The sequence below is a fragment of the Epinephelus fuscoguttatus genome, linkage group LG21, assembly GCF_011397635.1.
Source record: "Epinephelus fuscoguttatus linkage group LG21, E.fuscoguttatus.final_Chr_v1".
Taxonomy (NCBI): domain Eukaryota; kingdom Metazoa; phylum Chordata; class Actinopteri; order Perciformes; family Serranidae; genus Epinephelus; species Epinephelus fuscoguttatus.
In genome coordinates, this window is record NC_064772.1 from 39250592 (window position 1) to 39262993 (window position 12402).

Below are 12402 nucleotides of genomic sequence, written 5' to 3' on the forward strand. Positions count from 1 at the left end.
TTCATGATCCATTCTCTTTCTTTGGGTAAGTTATAGGTCCGCTCCAACATCAACTCGTACAGGACACCATCCCATGTTGTGTCTCCTCTAAAGGGCAGTCCTTTCCGTCCTAGAAAAGAAATGTAACGGAACAAAATCTCCAGGACATTCCTTGCTGTCTGCTGTTCTTTTGCTGCTGCATCAGAAAGTAGGGCACTTATTAGCGTTTGCTTTAATCCAGCCAGTGTTCGGATAGCATCTCTGTGTACTGGCGATTTCTCGTGCAAACTCAATTTTGCTGTGGCCTTACGCCAGTTGGAAAAGCCTCCGTCTACAAACTGCCGCCCATCCCAATCTTCATCTACAGCTACTAGCTTTTTCTGCACAGCCTGGAGGCATGCAAAACAAACAACATCCCCACTTATCAAACCACCGAGGTGGAAAAGAACGGGAAAAGCCTTCCTCTCCAAAACGCCTACCAGGAAAAGAATGGTTATGAGGCTGGCAGGGATGTGTTAACAGTGGTTGTTGTCCTCCTGTAAAGTTAGCTGCTCTTGGTTCTGAGTGGGTGCCGCTAGTGCTAGCATGGGTGCGGGTGCTGTTGGCGCCCGTTTCCTTCTCTCCCTCAGGCTCTCCTCATTGCACGGAGCTGCTGTTGCTGCTGTTAGCTTCGGCCTCCTATTCGGCATCCTCTTGTCGCATGGTGCTAGCCTCCTCCTCTCCACTAGCTTGACTTGCACTTGTAGTATCGTGTGTGCTGCTGCTGTCAGTTGTGATTCTGAGCTGCTAGGTTTATCTTTTCTTTTTTTCATAAAGAAATCCAAAATCCACTTTAGCTTTCTCATGATTGCCATGTTGAACTCCTTGCTGTTGCACCTTGTGCGCCTCGTCACGGACTACGCAAAGTTGTGTGAGACAAATCAAAGTCAACTTTATCGTTAAATGTAGTTTCAAAAATAACATTTTGTAATCTAACAGGTTATCTACTTGTGAAAAAAAAAAAAAACTTTCAAAAGTTTTCTTATTTTTTTTAATTAATTTAATTTTTTCCCCCTTCCACCAGGGCTTGCTGCAGCACCCTGCGCACCCCTACTTCCCACAGTCTTGTCGGTGGGGAAAAAAGTTATCGTGCATCCCTAGATTTAAACCAGTAAAGGGCCATCCCTGAGATGCCTACCGAGTCCCTCAGCCGGTCTACAAGGATGTGGTGATCAACAGTGTCAAAGGCTGCACTGAGATCAAGCAGAACCAGGATCGTGCATTTACCAGCATCAGAGGCCATCATGATGTCATTGGAGACCCTGAGAAGAGCGGTTTCTGTGGAATGTAACTGATGATAACTCGACTGAAATTTATCAAAAATATTGTATCTGTCCAAAGCAGTGACTAACTGGTTCGCTACAGCTTTTCCTAAAATTTTGGACACAAACTGCAGCTTGGAAATGGGCCGATAGTTGCTAAGAACAGAGGGGACAAGATTGGCCTTATTAAGAAGCAGCTGAACAACTGCTTGCTTGAAATGGGACGGGACACAACCAGAAGCCAGTGAGCAATTGATTATGGAGAGCAGAGATGGAACAATAGTGCTGAAAACATTTGTCAACAAAGTTGTGGGGCAGGATATAGGGTGTAGGGTTTAGGGTATAGAGTGTAGGGTGTAGGGTTTATGATTTAGGGTGTAGGGTTGAGGGTGCAGGCCAAGGGTTTAGGGTGTGGGGTGTGGGATTTAGGGTGTCAGGTATAGCGTGTAAGGTATAGGGCGTAGGGTGTAGGGTACAGGGTATAAGGTGTAGAGTGTAGACTGTAGGGTGTAGGGTATAGGATGTAGAGTGTAGGGTGTAGGGTTTAGGGAAAGAGGCTGGTCTTTAGAGTTGCCGTTGTGACATAGAGAAGTATGAATGAACTGATGTGGTGACAAAGAACGAACAAATTAAAGAAGCAGCAACAAGAATGCATGGATGAAGGAAGTAGGGAATGAGGATGCAGGGAAAAGGTTATGAGGGCTAAGGAGGTGAGATGTGAGGTTGTAGGACATACCAGTAGCATGTGAGGCTCCTATCATGCGTCCTCTGATGAGTCCTTCCCTCCTCTGGTTCCTCACCAGTTTGACTTTGTCCTGCAGCTCGTCCCTGACGTACCGATCCAAGTCATCCTTCAGCTCCTCTGAATAAACACACACAGACATCTGAGGAGAACCAACATGGCGTGTGGACAACATACAGAGTATCAGCAGAGACATGAGAGATGCTCAGTGGCGTTCCGCTACTGGAGGAACAGGAAAGCAATAAAGACAACATATAACCACCAGCACACACAATCAACATCATGAAACTAATGTGGATGTTACCCAGCTCGCTGTGGTCATCAACCAGGATGATCTCATGTAACAGGTAGGCCGGCGTTCGGTCCAGCACACTGTGGACGGTCCTCAGCAGGGCAGAGAACGCCTCATTGAAGAAACAGATCACTACGCTGGCAGAAGGTAGAGCAAGAGGGTACACCTTATCCCTACACCTGCAAGAAGACATTAATGATCAGTAACCAGTGGTTGATTATTATCAATAACCAGTGGTTGATTATTATCAGTAACCAGTGGTTGATTATTATCAGTAACCAGTGGTTGATTATTCTCAGTAACCTGTGGTTGATTATTATCAGTAACTAGTGGTTGATTATTATCAATAACTAGTGGATGATTATTATCAATAACCAGTGGTTGATTATTATCAGCAACTAGTGGTTCATTATTATCAGTAACCAGTGGTTGATTATTATCAATACCCAGTGGTTGATTATTATCTGTAACTAGTGGTTCATTATTATCAGTAACCAGTGATTCATTATTATCAATACCCAGTGGTTCATTATTATCAGTAACCAGTGGTTCATTATTATCAGTAACCAGTGGTTGATTATTATCAATAACCAGTGGTTGATTATTATCAGTAACCAGTGGTTCATTATTATCAGTAACTAGTGGTTCATTATTATCAGTAACTAGTGGTTGATTATTATCAATAACCAGTGGTTCATTATTATCAGTAGCCAGTGGTTCATTATTATCAGTAACTAGTGGTTCATTATTATCAGTAACTAGTGGTTGATTATTATCAATAACCAGTGGTTGATTATTATCAGTAACCAGTGGTTCATTATTATCAGTAACCAGTGGTTCATTATTATCAGTAACATGTGGTTCGTTATTATCAGTAACATGTGGTTCGTTATTATCAGTAACCAGTGGTTGATTATTATCAGTAACTAATGGTTGGTTATTATCAGTAACTAGTGGTTGGTTATTATCAGTAACTAATGGTTCATCATTATCAGTAACCAGTGGTTCATCATTATCAGTAACCAGTGGTTGATTATTATCAGTAACCAGTGGTTCATTATTATCAGTAACTAGTGATTGGTTATCATCAGTAACTAGTGGTTGGTTATTATCAGTAACCAGTGGTTCATTATTATCAGTAACCGGTGGTTGATTATTATCAGTAACTAGTGGTTGATTATTATCAGTAACCAGTGGTTGATTATTATCAGTAACTATTGGTTGGTTATTATCAGTAACTAGTGGTTCATTATTATCAGTAACCAGTGGTTGATTATTATCAGTAACTAATGGTTGATTATTATCAGTAACCAGTGGTTCATTATTATCAGTAACCTGTGGTTCATTATTATCAGTAACCAGTGGTTGATTATTATCAGTAACCTGTGGTTCATTGTTATCAGTAACCAGTGGTTGATTAATATCAGTAACCAGTGATTGATTATTATCAGTAACCAGTGGTTGATTATTATCAGTAACCTGTGGTTCATTGTTATCAATACCCAGTGGTTGATTGTTACCAGTAACCAGTGGTTCATTATTATCAGTAACCAGTGGTTGATTAATATCAGTAACCAGTGGTTGATTATTATCAGTAACTAATGGTTGATTATTATCAGTAACTAGTGGGTCATTATTATCAGTAACCTGTGGTTCATTATTATCAGTAACCAGTGGTTGATTAATATCAGTAACCAGTGGTTGATTATTATCAGTAACTAATGGTTGATTATTATCAGTAACTAGTGGGTCATTATTATCAGTAACCAGTGGTTCATTATTATCAGTAACCAGTGGTTGATTAATATCAGTAACCAGTGGTTGATTATTATCAGTAATCAGTGACTGATTGTTACCAGTAACCAGGGGTTTATTGTTGTCAGTAACCAGTGATTCATTATTATCACTTTTATTATCCCAGTGAATGCACCAGCACCTGCGTTCTGGGCTGACACGAATCGCGGGGCTCAACACGTTACTTTCATCTTACTTTGAAACTGATTATTATTGGTCTAACGTCGTGTCACCAGACTCTTGTTATTGGTCCGAACTAGAGATGTAACAGTATGAAAATTTCATATCACGGTTATTGTGACCAAAATTATCACGGTTATCATTATTATCGGGGCGGCAGTAGCTCAGTCCACAGGGACTTGGGTTGGGAACTGGAGAGTCGCCTATTTGAGTCCCCGTCCGGACCAAATATGGGCTGGACCAAGCCCCCCAACCGCTCGGGGCGCCTCACCAAGGGCAGCCCCCTCACTCTGACATCTCTCCACTTTGTGTATGTATAGGTCCTGTTTGTGCATGTGTGTGTCTTTCGGACCTGTGTGTTAATGTGTGATTGTATTTTATTTGTGTCTTGTGTGTTTGGTGTAACCATTTTGCTTTTGTGCTGCCGTCTTGGCCAGGTCACTCTTGGAAAAGAGGTTTTAAATCTCAATGAGTTTTTTACCTGGTTAAATAAAGGATATTGATTGATTGATTGATTGATTGACAAAAGAGTGAAAAAATTGAATTTCCCCTCAGCGGGATTAATAAACCACCTCACTGTTTTAACCATACCCTCGATCTAGTTCTGACGTATGGAATTGAAATTGATAACCTAAAAGTCTTTCCACAGAATCCCTTGCTTTCAGATCATTATTTGATTACTTTTGATTTCTTTTTACTCAATTCCACGCTACTCAGCAACAGTTACTATACTAGATGTTTATCAGATAGCGCTGTCACAAAATTTAAAGAAAAGATTACTCCGTCGTTAAATTCAATACCAAGTCCGTCAATAACAGAGCGATAACAGAGAGAACTGATGAAGCCGCATGGATAAGAGGCGAAACGTCTTCTAGACAAAATCAAAGTCCAGTTGCCTACGATTTAATTGTTGCCAAAATGGAATTGACCTGGATAAATGAGAATATCCACAGACTTCAATAACAGAGGTTTCCCACACCGACTTTAACCTCTCCCAAATTGATCATTTTGTCGATAGTGCCGTAGGCTCGCTGTGAACAACACTTGACTCTGTAGCTCCTCTTAAAAAGAAGTTAAAAAAGCAAAGAAAGTTCGCTCCTTGGTATAACTGTCAAACCCGTAAGTTAAAACAAATATCGCGAAAATTTGAAAGGAATTGGCAATTAACCAAACTGGAAGAATCTCGTTTAATCTGGACAGACAGTCTCAAAACTTATAAGAGGGGCCTCCGCAATGCCAGAGCAAACTATTCCTCAGCATTAATAGAAGACAATAAGAACAACCCCAGGTTTCTTTTCAGCACTGTAGCCAGGCTGACTGAGAGTCAAAGCTCTATTGAGCCTTGTATTCCTTTAGCCCTTAGCAGTAATGATTTTATGAGCTTTTTTAATGACAAATTTCTAACTATTAGAGGCAAAATTCATGACCTCCTGTCCTCAGATAGTACCTATCTAACCTCAAACACAGCTGTAAAACCTAATATATATTTAGATTGCTTCTCCCCAATTTCTCTTCAAGAACTGACCGCAGTGATTTCTTCATCTAAATCATCAACGTGTCTCTTAGACCCCATCCCTACTAGGCTACTTAAGGAGGTCTTTCCTTTAGTTAACACTCATATATTAGATATGATCAATATATCCTTATTAACAGGCTATGTACCACAGTCTTTTAAGGTAGCTGTAATTAAACCTCTACTAAAAAAGCCCACCCTGGATCCAGAGGTGTTAGCCAACTATAGACCAATATCTAATCTTCCCTTTATGTCAAAGATCCTTGAGAAAGTAGTCGCAGACCAGCTGTGTGATTTTCTCCATGATAATAATCTATTTGAGGAATTTCAGTCAGGATTTAGAGTGCATCATAGCACTGAGACAGCACTAGTTAAAATTACAAATGACCTTCTGATTGCTTCAGACAAAGGACTTGTCTCTGTACTTGTTTTATTAGATCTTAGTGCAGCGTTTGACACAATTGACCATCAAATTCTACTGCAGAGACTGGATCACTTAATTGGCCTAAAATTATAATCATTAGAAATAAAGTATATATAAAGTATATAAACTATATATAATTAAAAAATTAAAATTAAATTTAAATGATCGCGGTATTGTTGAATGTGCTCAAAATGTTCAAAAAGCACTTACACACACCCTGAAATCATTTAACCAATTTATTTCGAACAAATAAATTAAAGAGCACAATGTACTGTCTAGCATGTTTGATTTTCTTTTTGTCATTCACAATTACTCCCATCACAGCCGTCACTTTGACCAGTAGAAACACAGAACGATCTGCTGCTGTAGACAACTGTATGACAACAACACCCCAGCGTTTTTAATATTTCCTCTAGGGATGTTACCACACAGAGTAAAAGGGGGAAATGATGGTGTGAAACAGCAGAGGCACTTTGTCAACCCACTGAGTTAACGTTACTGTCATTAGCATCAAGCTAGCAAACAATGGTACATCCTCACGGTCGGACATAAAGTAATAACATTAACAAATAGCGGCGGGGCTTTTAGTCACCACAACTGCAGAGGCTCCCAGCTTCATTTGAAACAGACTACATTATAGACGCTCCGTTATTTATTAATCCCTCTGTGTGTTTATATATTTACTTTTAATCCGCTCCCATTGCCTTGATAAAGTTAATGCATGGCGCTGTCATTTCACTCAACACTTTCTGATTTTCCTTCAAATTAAAAGCCCCTTATAACCTCGGCTGAGAGAATCCCTCCATTTTCTAAACAGGCTTTTATTGTGAAACATTTGCAGGAACTTGTTGTGGAGGATACAGTAGCTTGATAGTTTACATATGGCGCTTCAAATGTAGCTCCTGCCATCTGCTGACGCTTTTAGGTGACTACAACATAGTGTTGTCACGATACCAAAATCTTTGTTTTGGTACCAATACCAATATGAATTTCGATACTTTTCGATACTCTTCGGTACTTTTCCTAAGGAAAATTCCTTTTGGATACAAACCTTTAGAACAATAAATAGTAGGGGTGTAACGGTACCAAAAAATTCATGGTTTGGTCAGTACCTCGGTACAGACGTCACGGTTTCGTAACTCAAATGTCTCACCAAGTTGGTGTTGTCTCGTGTTGTCTCCCTTTGCGAGGCAGACTTTCTCTTGTCTTTTTTCACGTGCGCCAGCTGTGGATGTTGATACAGGTGTTGTCATACACACCACTTGTGCAATCTGTGCTCCAATAGGAACAAGGAAGGCATTTGTGTGCATAAATGAGTAAAATAAATTAACTAAATTAATGAATTGAATCAATTTCAAAGTACCGGTATTTTCCAAATACAGTATAGTACCATTTGGAATACTCTAGTACCGGTATACCGTGCAACACTACTACAACAACAGTTCAGCTGGCACATGAACACACATAGTGACACAAATAATAGTGAAAGTAATAAAAACAGGACAAGAATAACCCGATGACATCACACACGTCGTGAAAGACGACTGGGGATAATTGGTGAGTACCAGCATGTAGTGTGTCATGTCTGTCAGCCAAGTCACGACACGAAAAATCTCTGGAGCACTGTCTGTGCAGGTCACCTCGGTGTCTTCCGCCATGTTTTCAGAGGCCAAACATTGCAAACTGTGCACGCGAGCCTGTGTCTGAGGAACTACTGCTGCTGCTTTTCCAGGCAATGAGCAGTTTCACCGTGAGTTTTTCAAAGTGCGGTAATCAGTGCGGTTTTCATGATAATTAAAATTTGAAACGGTAATACTAACCGTCAGGAATTTTTAATTGTTACATCCCTAGTCCGAACCATGATGACTGAACTATGAGTGGTTGCACTGAGATTTGAATTTTTTATTTTTTATTTTCCCCTCCCTTACCCGCTCTCACACCCCTCTTTGGCAGAGGGGATTTTCCATTGGCAGAGGGCTAAAACGGCTTTGGCAGCCACCAAAGTATTTTCTATGCAGGGAAAACCCTGATACTGTGTCCATCTTTATAAACAGTCAATGATCCACACAGCCAAGAAAATTACATCATCAACAGTCGCCTCAAGACATTTTTATTCCGGGTATGTCCCCTTTGTCTCTCTGATGTCTGCTGTTTTTCTGCCACCAGGAGGCGCTGCTGTGATCTAACTGTGACATCCGGTCTGGTCTACAGGGCGCTGATTACAAGAGGGGCGTGTCTCTGTTTTTAGGGTCCTACTCACAGTGTGGACAACGTCAAAAAAAAAAGACACGAGGACATGTTGTAGAACAGTCTTCACTGCTGGACCCTGATTGGCTCCAGACTGGTGGTGATGTCATGATAAACTCAGTGTCAGGTATAGGTGTGTGTGTGTGTGTGTGTGTGTGTGTGTGTGTGTGTGTGGTGCCTCTTACTGGGAGTCTCTGGTGTCGGGCAGCTCTCGGTGGTTACCCAGTCTGGTGGAGATGAGGACGTTGAAGGCGTGTCGATGGTACCCAGTGTCCCTCACTTCCTGATCTGCTTCGTTAAATATCATCCCTGCGGACAGACGCAGTGACGTCAGCTGACCGTGTGACTGTTACAGCGACCACTATGACCTTTAATTGATTAAGATGGCGTCCTGTTTTCTGTTGGGCTGCTGGAGCTTAACTTCAACTCAATTTCCTGTCTGAGCGTCACATTCACTCATTCAGTCTAAACACCCTCTCCCCTCCGTTATTATTTGGCTCCGCCCACCAGTCAGGTGTCAGTTTTGTCACAGTCAGTGGACGAATTCTTCAGTTATGGGCAAAAAGGTCAATTTTCCCAGCCGCCCCTGAACACACCACCACTCACCCATCTCTGGCGACAGCTCCACCCCCTTATTGGCCGGCAGAGGCCGACGCCCCACCCTCCTGACAGCCAGGCCCTTGGTAATGGGCTGGCTGCGGTGCTGCAGGGGGGTCCTGCCATGGCCAGGCTCCGCCCCCAGAGAGAAGTAGAGGAAGAGGAGGATGGACCAGGTCGCCGAGGTGACGAGGCAGCCGTAACAGAAGTACCTCAGCGTGACACTGGCCATGGTGGCCGAGCGAGCATCGCCTTACATCACACTGCTGCAGAGACAGAGCGAGAGAGAGAGAGAGAGAGAGAGAGACGATGACGTCATGTGTTGATCATGCGATTCTTTGATCTGACAGTTTAATGCTTCGATGGCGTCACGCAGCAGGAAGTGTGACTCTACCGCAGTTCCTTTCAAACTCTAACGCCAAAATAAAAACGAGGTGTGACAACGTCAGTGCGGACGATGAGACGCTGCGTGATGACGATGGAGGTTGAACAGAACAGGAAACAGCTGTTTCACCCTGTTTGATAAAACATACAGGGAGTCGTAGCTCCGTCTGACCTACAGTCACTGAATCAGTCATCACCTGGCTGTCAGCTGACACACACCTGAGCAGGTGAGTTACCACGGAGAGGAGCTGAGGAGTCAGGTGTCCTGTTAATCATTCACCCTGTCTCTGCAGAGTCAGCGTATCCTGGACACACACACACACCTCACACACACACACGACACACCGTCATCTGACGGTTAATGGCCTCTTCGTTTGCGAGGACAAGGAGGGAGACACTTTTTGGGTGGACAAATGTACAGAGCTGTAAAGTTGTCCACCATGGTAGCAGTTAGCTGCTAGCTAACCGTAGCTAACTTGTTTGTCCATTGTTTGGTCTGTGACGTAATAGGTCAACAGGAAAAAGGTCCAATACTAACAAGCTGAAAGGGGGCATATCTCCACCTATCGTAGAGGAGTCGCACATACTTGGCTCAATAAATGGATTCCCCTCCCGTGCTTGTATACTGGGACAAGGACAGTAGGCCAGTTAGATGTCCTCGTCCAGCTGGGACTGTAGCTCCACTTCACTGTTTCCATGGAAACGGACTGAGTGATGTGGAGGCATGTTGGACATTAAAGGAGCTATATGTAAGAAATCTAAAGCAAATAGTCGTAAAAATAATACTAATATGTCAGAGACACTAAGGAATAATGTTCATATAACATACTGATCTCACCGACAACAATAGTACAGCCAGAATATTTGCATCTAAAAAAAATTTTGCAGTCTGCTATTCATGTTTATGTTTTGAATTTGTGTTTTGGCCTGTTGAGCCACCCACCGCCGTCTACCAGTCGCACAGTCAGTAGAGTCTCAGCACCTCGAGTCTGTAGGGGAGGTGGGGCGGACACGACTCGCAGCAGTATTTTGAATTTGAGTGCAGTACCCATTTTGGCCACATTCTTACATACAGTGCCTTTAAAGTGACGCCCTGATGCTGTCTGAATGAAACACACTCTGAGGTCACTGAAACCTTTAATTGTCCAGGTCTGTCCTGTCTGACGGTGGTGGTCCATGACCTGGTCTCATGTGGTCCACATGTCAAACACACGGTGACCCGGTGACACGTCTCTGAGTTCTACAGACAGAATAAAGGTTCCATGAATGTTACAGTGTGTTTTAGACAGCATCGAGGTGTCACCACGCGTCTAACATAACATGCTCTCGCAGCAGTAAGATCATTCACTCAGAGATCCAAGTCACCTTTACCTTAACTCTGCCCTTAACTCCCCCCTCACCTCTGCCCTTAACTCCCCCCTCAACGCTGCCCTTAACTCCCCCCTCACCTCTGCCCTTAACTCCCCCCTCAACGCTGCCCTTAACTCCCCCCTCAACGCTGCCCTTAACTCCCCCCTCAACGCTGCCCTCACCTGCTGAATGTGAGGCCAGCTTGAGGGTCACCTGTGAGCAGCAGCACCTGCAGTATGAACCCTTCATGACACGTGACAGTATGTTATCATTGAACAGGAATATATGCCGTATTACAGACAGGAAGTTGTGGAGTTCAGAAACGTCACTGATCATTTGTATCGATCAGTGGATCAATGTCTTCTTGCCATTTCTCCTCAAACTGCGCGGATTTTAAACGGAGATCGGTGAAGACCGTCCAGAGTGAACCCGAGGAGCTGGATCGTGTAGAACTGAGATGAAACTCAGTTTAAGAGCTGCAGGTGTGACACACTCTGACCGTCAGGTGTGACACACACTGACCTTCAGGTGTCACGTTAGTAGCAAAATCATTTTTACAGCTGAAGAGAAAATTTCAATCATTGAACATGAAGAAAGGCGCAGAGGAGAAAAATAACGGGACCGAGGGTTCCGGTTGATTTGACAACAAATGAAAACAACTCGCCAGTGTCGCTGACCGGAAGTGACACAGACACTGTTTCACTTCTGAACTTCACAGCACTGAACACATTTAAGGACAGTTACGAGAAAGCTCATCTGGCTACGCTAGCTTAAACCGCGTCCGATAATGGAACTGGGTAGTATAGCGGAGGTTAGCTAGCCTCAGAGGTGGAATGTGCCGATAAATTGAAGTTTCCGGGTTTAAATAGTTCCCTCAGAAACACTTGTTAGATGAAAGTCCACAGTTCCGCTTCAGGACCAAACTCTACTCACGGCTCATCAGCTTGTAGCCTCCGCTCCACAGTCAGTTAGCCGCCGAGCTTTGAATCAGCAGGATCTCCAGTGAGCTTCTGACTGAAGCTGCACATCAACACAAACCCTCCGTCTGTCTACGTCACAGCAAGAAACCACGTGACTTCCGCTCAAGGCTTTCACAATTAAATAAACTACACTCCTGTTAAAATGAAGTGTTCAGGTCACAACTTTCAAAATAAAACGATGAAACTATTTGAAACCCACATTTGGTTTGTTTTGCTTTTTGGGCTCAAGCACGCGGTGCACCCTGTAAGGATGACACAAGTTGCTAATGAACTCACTAACTCCATGGTTCATGTAACAGTGTGGTGTTGGGAATAGAATGATTTTATGCATTTTACTATCAGTTGTGTTTCACTATATAAGTTTTAGATGTGTGAACAATGAGAATACTAAGATGATTTCAGCTGATCTGAATGTGTTTGCTTTGCAGAAGCGGAGAAGTACAGGAGAGGAAGAGACATGAAATCTGAGGAGCACATACCGCAATGCTTAGATAATTAGTTTCATATATGGTAAAAATAATAGAAAGTGATGTACAGATAGTAAGGTACAGCACGTGTAGGGAGTTGTGTTGTTCTCTTGTCTTTCAAAACAGGAACCACGCCCCCACTGTCAGCGGGA

At 42.9% G+C, this 12402-nt stretch overlaps 1 protein-coding gene across 3 annotated transcripts in view; it reads right to left on the minus strand.

Annotated features, from left to right (window-relative positions):
* The window catches only part of galnt11 (UDP-N-acetyl-alpha-D-galactosamine:polypeptide N-acetylgalactosaminyltransferase 11 (GalNAc-T11)), a 29445-nt gene extending 17582 nt beyond the window's left edge, over window positions 1-11863 (minus strand). For all 3 annotated transcript variants that reach the window (XR_007448267.1, XR_007448266.1, XM_049565520.1), the window contains exons 1-5: window positions 11737-11863; window positions 9079-9335; window positions 8658-8781; window positions 2327-2493; window positions 2017-2142 (exon numbers count right to left, since the gene is read on the minus strand). Coding sequence is in view for 1 of the 3 variants with exons in the window: in XM_049565520.1 (XP_049421477.1) it covers window positions 2017-2142; window positions 2327-2493; window positions 8658-8781; window positions 9079-9301 (640 nt within the window). In the remaining 2 variants the exon portion in view is untranslated. The remainder of the gene's footprint in view (window positions 1-2016; window positions 2143-2326; window positions 2494-8657; window positions 8782-9078; window positions 9336-11736) is intronic.
* Between the last annotated feature and the right edge of the window lie 539 nt (window positions 11864-12402).